The sequence below is a fragment of the Diadema antillarum genome, unplaced genomic scaffold (assembly GCF_040938485.1).
Source record: "Diadema antillarum isolate AM-2024a unplaced genomic scaffold, OU_Dant_1.0 seq00000384_RagTag, whole genome shotgun sequence".
Lineage (NCBI taxonomy): Eukaryota > Metazoa > Echinodermata > Echinoidea > Diadematoida > Diadematidae > Diadema > Diadema antillarum.
In genome coordinates this window covers 711,503-720,963 of record NW_027271382.1, presented here as the reverse complement: position 1 = coordinate 720,963, position 9,461 = coordinate 711,503, and the positions used below count along the sequence as shown (strand labels likewise).

The following is a 9,461-nucleotide window of genomic DNA, read 5'->3' as shown; positions in this document are numbered from 1 at the left end:
ATACAAAAATTATTATGCAAGAGAACCTGTGTTCTCGATTGTTGATATGGGAGCAGTATATGAGATGATTTATATGCATATTTTGAGTACATACTTCCATCCATAAGTTCGAACGGAATTATAGGCCTTAACTATAATGACACACCTGATTTCAAATCTTTGTTAATGACAACCCCTCCTCCACCAACCCCCCCCCCCCAAAAAAAAAAAAAAAAAAAAAAGAGAGGAAATGAAAACAAAGTCCGGTAATTTGCTTAAGAGGGAGACCACGACTAAAGTTATTATTGTTCCTTTTTTATAGAGTCAAACGGCGCCTGCCCTTTCTATCCTAAAATAGCAGATTCTAATTTTGCTATCACGAAATATAGTGTGAAAGGAAACTTTGGATATGATATTGATTGGGGTATAACGTACAGAGTAGAACAGGAGGTATATGACATTAATCGCTCAATCACACAGAGTAGAGCGTTCGTTGGTGGTTGTCTTCACACAACGCCATTGGTACAATTGACTCAATTCTACATTCAGGAGTTATTTTGTGTATCATGCACTTGTGTTTCAGTGCATTTTCAATTGAATTACCTGACTCACTACAGCACAGGGGTTCGTAACCCATGCATTTAATACGGATCTTACGGTAAAACTCTACTTGAAGCGAGTGTGAGCGTTTGTTTCAACGACCGGACCCACAAAAGCTGCTGGTAAAATTAAGTGTGCTCAGAAGCAAGCAAAGACACACAAAGAAAACTAATTAAAACGGGGAGGAATCCAAAAACTGTACTAGAAAAACTCGCACTTTAGCACAATGATGTAATGCTTTACAGATACAGGATACAATATTCGTATACCATAGAGTATATCACAAAAGTATGACAAAAAAACTGAAGTATTAAAATTTGTAAGAATCCGACAACTGAATGGAATATAATAATTGTAAGCAATATGATTATGAAGGTAAAAAGACATCATCCTCAGCCCTCTGATAGAACTGATTAAGATGCAGCTTGTCTTTCATCACCACATAGACACACAGAGGTGATGTCACTCTCCCTTGTGTTTCATGTACACACTTTGTCTGCCATTCTTGTCTACGTAGGCCCCACACCTCCCAATACATGTAAAAGCAAACTTCATTGCCACTTCATTTATCAAACATAAGCTGTTAACTTATTCATTTGGACGACACGCGCTGGTTTTCAAATATAGATGTTTTGCTATTGACGATGCTGGTGTCGCTACATGAGTATCTCCAGCCTCAATCCAAACAGCAACATGCAATGATGTCAATGTTTTATCAATCGTAGGCCCTACATTGTGTTGCAGGTGCGTAGATCCTTGGAGCTGACGTCGATAGATTAATTTTATACACTAATGCGCTCATGTTACGTCTGCATTCACGTGATGGACAACCTTGTACATAAAACTATGATCAAATTGCAACGTGCGTATAGGCACATCCGTTGCTATAGGCCGTTGTATAGGTGTGAAGAAATCGATTCGTCATACAACGAAGACAGTGACTTAGAGTTCTGTGTAGTAGTCATCTACTTGAACCACGGCTTACAGGTAATTCTGACCTTCGGTACCCCCAGCAAAATCAATGAGAATTCGGAGAGTTCAAAATGTAGTTTCATCGATCGTTCGCTTGTCGTTTGTAAGAATAGGTGTCACCTCCACTTCCCCAGCAATGTCTTCTGTTACTCAACAAAGCAGGGCCGTGCTTAATTGAAATTGTACGCATTCGATGACTTTCTGAAACTTCACCTGGATCCTTCAAAGTTGTGATACGAATCGCTTGTCTCCGGACATTAAAAAGGGCAAAATTTCAGAATATCTAGTATCTGTCGTCACCACTCAAGATATTAACTATAAGGACTGTTGAATATTATCATTACTTTTGTTTACGGACCCTAATTACCGCATGCCGACTATATCAGCTATAGAGGTAAGCGTGAATATAGCCTATACCACAATTTTGCAAATTTTGCAATGTGGAAGAGTAAAAAGTGGGTGAATGGTTGTCTACATAGTAATTACGTATATGAAGGTGGCCGAAAGAGACTTTAATAGAAAAATTTGACTATAGGGGTAGAAACAACATTAAAGTCTAGATTTAAATCACGGAGTCTTGGTACAAATTACCACTATCAAAAAGAATTAGGAAAATGGAATGGCTTAAAAAATGACTGCAGTCGAGTCATGGAAAACAGCGTGCGGCACAGAAGGCTTGTAAGACATGAAAGAGTTGACTCTCTCGTATATCATATTCTGTGATAGAGTCTGAGTTGGTAAAATAATACCACTTTATAACGATAAGTGTCATTTTAATGCTCCCCACCCTTACAGATCTCGAGTGTCCCGGATGATGTGTGGAGAACGCTGATCTGAAGACACACTCTCGGCCATGATGTTTCTCTCTCATTGGAAAGGCAACACCAACAAGAACAACTTCTGAAGAGACAAATTAAAGCAACGAAAGATGACGAGTTCAAAGTTTCCTCTCCTCTCATCAGTGAGTATTGTTTTCAGGATTTTAGTTTCTTCTTTTTCCGGACTTTAGGGTTTTTTTTAATTCGATTGTTCTTGGAGCATGGTATAGGGTATACAACACATTGTCATGTTGTTTCTGTTCTTCATTGATTCGTCCTTTGGTGCAGTTCGTGTTTAAACTCTTTCAGCTTTGTTTGTTTTAGCCAGTCATTTCTCTCCGTTCATTGTTTTCCCTTCATACATTCTATAAACTGAAATTTTCTCGCAAAGCATTATATGCACTTTGTCTTCATTCAAATCACAATTTCATCAACTGCGGCAACAACCTCAACTTTGCTCTTTGTTCGATGTACCAGCAGATATGTTTTAGATTATAGAGTTTTGATCAATTGCTCCTTCAGTTTGCATATTCTTTGACTCTTGATGATATGCAGTCTTTTGAAAATGCCATTATTAAGACAAAGAATTCACCCATTTTATCAGCTGCCGCAGTCTTTTTTTTTCATATATTTTTCCGTCCTCTTCAAGAAACCGGTGCTGTATTTTGTGATTCAGAGAGATGTACATATTATAAATAGTATATAGATAAAGATGTATGCTAAACGTTGCTTCGTTTCCTGTAAGATTTACCATCGAGATGTCTTGTTACTTAATGTGATTTTTTTTCTTTCATACAGGCTATGAAGCGTGCAATAGAGGAAGGAGATATCATAGCACTGGAACGTATGCTGAAGGCTGGTGCAAGTCCAAACATGGTGGAACAGGTATTTTTTTTGTCTCTCTCTTTCTGTTTCTCTCTCACCTGGTTATGTCTAAATCTTTCATCTATTTAAAGTCTCTACATAGTATTGTATCCCAGTTTGACCGATCAATCCGTTCGAAATCATTTTATTGCCTCCTAATTCATTTGAAATATCATATTCTCTTATCTGTAGTATGGAGCGCATTTTCTACTTTACAGCTCCGCGTCTTTCCGTCAACCCTCTAAACTACATTTTCTCTCTCCTCATGCATGTTAGTGGTGGAATTCCTGGATCTGCCCCTGCATGTAGATGGATTAGAAAGAGTTTACAAAATGCACATAGTGTCGTTCTCCTGCAAAGAGTTTTCCCAGAGAGACGAGTCTACCATAATCGACGTCATTTGCCAAAAACAAAATATATATTATTTTGTCAGTTTTAATCATGCAATCAATACCTTGTGCTAGATCTGCCAATTTGATGAAGAAAATCGTAAAATGGTGCCAACTGCTAAAGTTACTTTTTAAACTCTCTTTTTCAAAAGTCTATTTAATGTTTTTCTTCTTCCACACAAAATAACAATATAACATGAGAAAATTACGAATGTTCTTGAGTACGAAATAGTTAACTGTATACGATAGAATAAGAGTAGTAAATAATAGTACTTCCGTTCTTGTTTACCTTCTACTCGCCCCCCATCGTCAGGCTGAAGCAGAAGGCGGGAAGAGTCAGCACTCGGCCCTCATCCTCGCCATCTCCCTCAACCAGATCGAGATCGCTGAACTACTCATCAAGGCAGGAGCGGCCATCGACACTATCTTTCTGGTGAGGGTGATGCAGTCGTCTTGGTTACTTTGAAACACCTTTTTGTTATCATTATCATTAAAATTACTATCAGTATTATTATTATTGTTGTTATTATCATCATTATAATTAGTAGTAGTAGTAGTAGTAGTAGTAGTAGTAGTAGTAGAAGTAGTGGTGGCGGTAGTACATGTAGTAGTAGTAGTAGTAGTAGTAGTAGTAGTAGTAGTGGTGGTGGTGGTGGTGGTGGTTGTACGATAGTAGTATCATCATCATCATCATCATCATCACCATCATCATATTTTATTTAGCCAAACAAAACATACACACATGGAAATGACACAGTTGACATAATCCGACGTTTATCTGTGATTTGGGGAGCAACACATGGGCCAGGGCGAACAAAAGTAATAATTGCATTAAATCTGCTTTTAGAAAGTGTGTCTTGGTTTGGCAGTATATCTTTTAGATTACGTACATTATTGTTCGAAAGTGTTCCAGGTAAATATTATATGGTTAGGACATGAAGAGAAAGTCCACAAACACGTTTTTAATTAACATTGCTACATCATATACCGTATAATGTCATTGAGTGATTTGAAGGTATTACAAACTAACCAGAAGGTGATTATACAAGTACGCGAAAATGAGTAACACAAACGTCGTCCGTCAGCTGATTGGACGTTTCTTTTATCAAATATCAGATGAACATTTCGCATTGCAGATTAACTCTTGAAAATTGCTATTCCTCTTCTCTGTACTACAGAACTACGACAGAGTGAACAAATGCATGTATGAAATTTCCGCGCTGGCTACGACACGGATGCTTTACGAATTTACACTGAGCAACAATCTTGGGTCTTTGCTCAGTACCCTCGAAGATGGGCTTAAGGACATTAAGGTAAGTACAGTGATATACGCACATATATCTTTATCTACATTTATGTATCAGCACATATTTTGTATATAGAAAGAGAAGAAGAAATGGCTGTATTGATATAGTATACATGTGATATTGGTTTGGGAACTTTTGTCACATAGTCAAAACAATTATTGTGCTGCTTCATAATGTCAATGTGATCTTATGGTATCGACATCAGATTGCTCATAACAAGTGTATCTTTATTATGTTCTCATCTTATAGGACAAAGAGCCAGTGAAGATTGCTCCAGTCGAATTGCCAAAGGACTTGCCAAACGAGGTAAGACGTTTGAATATACTATTAGCCTCTCATTTTCAGGGGCTTGTTATAACACACATATATGGTCTAACAAATGAACTAATTTCTTGATAAACCAAAGATCAATTCATGTGATTTGTGCATGTTAAACTATGTATGTGTATATATATATATATATATATATATATATATATATGTAATGAAAATAATTTCCTCCTACTGTTATTTGTGTTCATATTATAGCAGACTATAGGATAGTTAATCACTGTTTTGGACCATTTGAGAAAGAAGACACGCATCAGTATCCCCGTTCAAAAACAAACAAACAAAAATGATAGAAATAAATACGAAAGACAGATTAATGCATTCAAAGGGAGAAAAAGAAGAATGACTGTTACGAAAATTTGCTTGTAGGTGCTGGTGGATTCGGTTCGCGAGGGAGATGTAGATTCGGTAACCATTCTTCTCTCACACGGTATGGACGTCAATCTCGTACACACGGTAAGTACTGACGTTCGTGTTTGGTCATGGTAGTCATTGGTAGTTGGTAAATCACTTACATCGAAATATCTTGTGACTTTCGCAGCATTAATAAACATGTTGTTAATGTCATTACGCGGTTGTGTCTTGTATGATTATGATCATCTATGCATTATGTAAAGGACCATGTATACATAATTATGATAGCACTTCAGGTTCGTGCTTTTGAAGTAGACAGCAAGAAATTCCAAATCCCGCCAAATAGAGTCACGTTTGTTTCTTGCATATTATGAAAGAGTACGAAGACCTGCTGAAAAGCGAGACATGCTAATAGCAACTAGTGAATATATGTTTATATACATGTATATAATTATTATTACCATTATTACTATTATCATCATTATTCTTTTTATTGTTATTACATTCAACTCCTTCCTAAGAGCATAATTGTATTCCTGCGCACAATAAGAGCAAGTGGAACGATAAGCTCACATAAAGCATGTTTGCAAATTACGACTATACTAAACCTCATTTGATGATTTTTAATTGACATTTTCTCTATTCTCATGATATGAGATATTCTCTTAATTCTCTCACTCTTTATAATTGTGACCGTCTCACCCTCTCGCTATGTCTTTACCTCACCAGGATGGAGAAACGGGCTATGCAATGTCAATTCTAATCCTTGCTATTGTGAGAAGGCGTTACTCCGTGGCGTCACACCTGTTGGAAAGAGGCGCTGAATGCGACACCATTTGCCTGGTAATATTGGAATCATTGTTCGAATTGGCAAAATTACATAGTGTTGTGAATCAATCCCTTACTGATGTACATGTAATTTGTTTCGTTACGCAGTTATGCATCTATCGAAGAACCGATCTGCTTTTGATATGCTTGTTTAAAAGAACTATGGTACATACAGGAGCAGCGTTGAAACTAAGTTATTCTGGAAAAAAATCGTCGTCTTACGTGAGGTGCTGGCGATCGAGTAATAATTTTAATTTGAATGAACGAGGATGAAAAAGAATAGGCAAGGAGAACGACCCCTGAAGAAGTGACGTTGGGTCATACCGCTGAATGTGCCAATGACACCAGGGTGTTTCACAAAAAATTGAAGTCGAATTAAAAAGTTAAGATCGACTAAAATTATGGTATGCCATTGGTTTCTCTTTTCAGTTTTATCTAATGTTTTCAGAATCCGCTTTAAATTATTATAAAAAAATAAAGAAAAAAAATCCTTTGTCTCTCACTTAATTTTGTTTATACCTGAATGAAAAATTATCCAAAATGTTCAATCTTATGATTTTATACTGAAAGTTAGAATATTATTGAAGTCACACACAGTCTAGCCTAATTTTGAGATGACCTTAAAATCTAAGATCGATTGAAAATCTTTATGAAACACCTCCCGTCTCATTTGTATCCGTCTATGAATCAAAGTTAGGAAAAAGAAAAACTTAGCACTCTATCATCCGCAGAGTCACTAAATGAGATAATAGTAAGTTGCGGCAAAAAAAAAAAGAAGAAAAAAGACGCACACTACCGTGTCGTCATGTACAGAGAAACAGATGTAAAACCTTCAGTAACGTATAAAGATTGATACACACAAATTGTGTCTGAAAAATAGAGTTATTTTGAGATAATATGTGACAAAATAAAAATTTGAACTGAGACTGTATATCTATGTCGTAAAATTATGCAAAACGCAAACGAAACTGTTAAATATTTGTTCACCGGCAGAATTTCAACAAGAGCGATGACGAGATCGTCGAACTGACGGCATTGTCGACAGCCGAGGAGCTGCAGGCGAGAGCGCCGTGTCGGGAAATTGACGCTCTCATTTACGTCATCAAAGACGAGCTGGAGAAGACGGTAATTAAATGACTATCATTATCATAGTCCTTTCAATTTAATTCATGCTTTATTCATTTCCATCAAAAGAGAATACGTGATACAAGACGTACAGTACATGTGTCAATTTGACTTTCACCCTGTTGGGAAGGATAGTTCATCGAACACAATATAGAATATATTATGCACGATTGTATTATAACAAAACATAAAAAAGGGGGAAACAATGCACACGTTGTCCTATGCACGTACCCTATAGTCCTTTCTTTTAACTGTGGAGTGATACTTAGCTCTAAATGATATGGCCAGCGTGATTAATCTTATAATGACAAATGTTAGCACGATTTTAATCCCCCCCCCAAAAAAAAAAATAGACGGGTATATAAACGAATACATTTCTTTGTTGTTGTTGTTGTTGTTGTTGTTGTTGTTGTTGTTGTTGTTGCTGCTGCTGCTGCTGCTGCGGTGGTGGTGGTGGTGGTTTTTTAATAAGGGCCCCCCAATATTTATGATTTTTATAAAAACAGCATTGGGTTCGCAATAGATTTCAAATGGCAATGATGTAAGTTGGTTTGTGAATTAGCCTGTTCTGAACAGCCAACATTGATATCACTTGATCGGAAAAAGACTAGTATGAGATTTGTCGGTTTACAATCATCCTGGACCACTATTAACCCTGTCTTTACATGAGTTGGTGAACGTGGAGCACGTTACCTATTCATCCGTTGCACTGGGTCATCAAAAACAAAACGTGACAAATCGTTCAATACCATGACAAAATTGATGTTATATAGTTGTTGAGTCTATGAATATTAAGTCATCTGAGTCACATTCTGTCTTTCTAGACGATGGAGCCGAAAGTGATTGTCGCCAAGGATATTCCAAAGGTAAGTCTCACACAAAAAGATATCTAATAAATTTCAAGTAATCACTACGCGGACGTATACGTGAGTGGACAGAAAGTGATATAGCGTCGAAAACTTTGCGCATGCGTCAGTCAGTTCGCCAACTTCTGTTGTCTAATGCAATTACCGAACACCATCAAAATGGCACAATATGCTGACAAGACGACGCGACGTGTACACTGTATTATGGCAAAGCATAAAACATGACGCCATCATTTCTCAATTGACATAACCAACCAGGTCATCTGGAAGTGCAAAAGTGCATTATTTTCAAATGTCTTGACGGTCGAACTAGTCAATGTGCACATGAAATCGTTAATCACCCCCCCCCCCAAAAAAAAAACCCTCCAAAAAGCATCCGAAGTCTCTTATACGTTAACGCAGCCATTGGCATTCACCGATGTCTCGTTCTTACTGCAATGTAATTGTCATAATTGCTGTTCTGCTCTTTGCACAATGGCCCGAGATAAAGTCTATACCTCACTGGCTCAATCGGCATTAGATACTGATCGAATCAACACGACCTAATCATTTTGCCTATCGGCCTCTAATGACGCTGAATACCAGAAGCAAAATGCTGTCATAGTTTAATATTTAACTGTATGCCACTTTTTTTTTGCCCGAAGGAAAATTACGACGCTTCGGGTAGTGTGGACAATTTCTGATAATTATTTTAAGTGCCATGTCTTTTCACTGTTCCCCGTTTTTCAGTCCAAACTCAATCATCATCCCCGATATCGAAAGAAGGTTCCTCGCATCTTCATAGCCACGGTCAACGAAGACGAGGTCGAAGAGATCAAGGCTTGGGACAGCGGAAGCGTGGCGAGTTTCAACAACGCGCGGGGGCTCGTCTACCGCGAGACGGCCAACGAGCACCTCAGCAATTCTAACGGTACGACGGTGAGCGACAAGACGGAGAACAAATCGGGAAAATACGACGAGAGCGAGAAGGACAAAATTGGCGAGGGAAAGGACTCCGCGAAAAACTCCACGACATGTGTGATATTATAA

The 9,461-nt window shown here is 37.7% G+C and overlaps 1 protein-coding gene across 1 annotated transcript; it reads left to right on the top strand.

Annotated features, from left to right (window-relative positions):
* The first annotated feature begins 2,479 nt into the window (after positions 1-2,479).
* Positions 2,480-9,461, top strand: LOC139731743 (uncharacterized). Its single transcript, XM_071642627.1, has 10 exons — positions 2,480-2,512; positions 3,168-3,254; positions 3,936-4,055; positions 4,801-4,935; positions 5,179-5,235; positions 5,629-5,715; positions 6,343-6,456; positions 7,435-7,566; positions 8,391-8,432; positions 9,162-9,461. The coding sequence occupies exons 1-10, from the start codon at positions 2,480-2,482 to the stop codon at positions 9,459-9,461; spliced, it is 1,107 nt and encodes a 368-aa protein (XP_071498728.1).

Bases quoted from the DNA above. Each gene is read 5' to 3' on its own strand.
- LOC139731743 (XM_071642627.1), top strand. From the start codon at position 2,480: ATGACGAGTTCAAAGTTTCCTCTCCTCTCATCA. The intron at 5,236-5,628 runs GTAAGACGTTTG...ATTTGCTTGTAG, and splicing joins CAAAGGACTTGCCAAACGAG to GTGCTGGTGGATTCGGTTCG. The intron at 7,567-8,390 runs GTAATTAAATGA...CTGTCTTTCTAG, and splicing joins AAGACGAGCTGGAGAAGACG to ACGATGGAGCCGAAAGTGAT.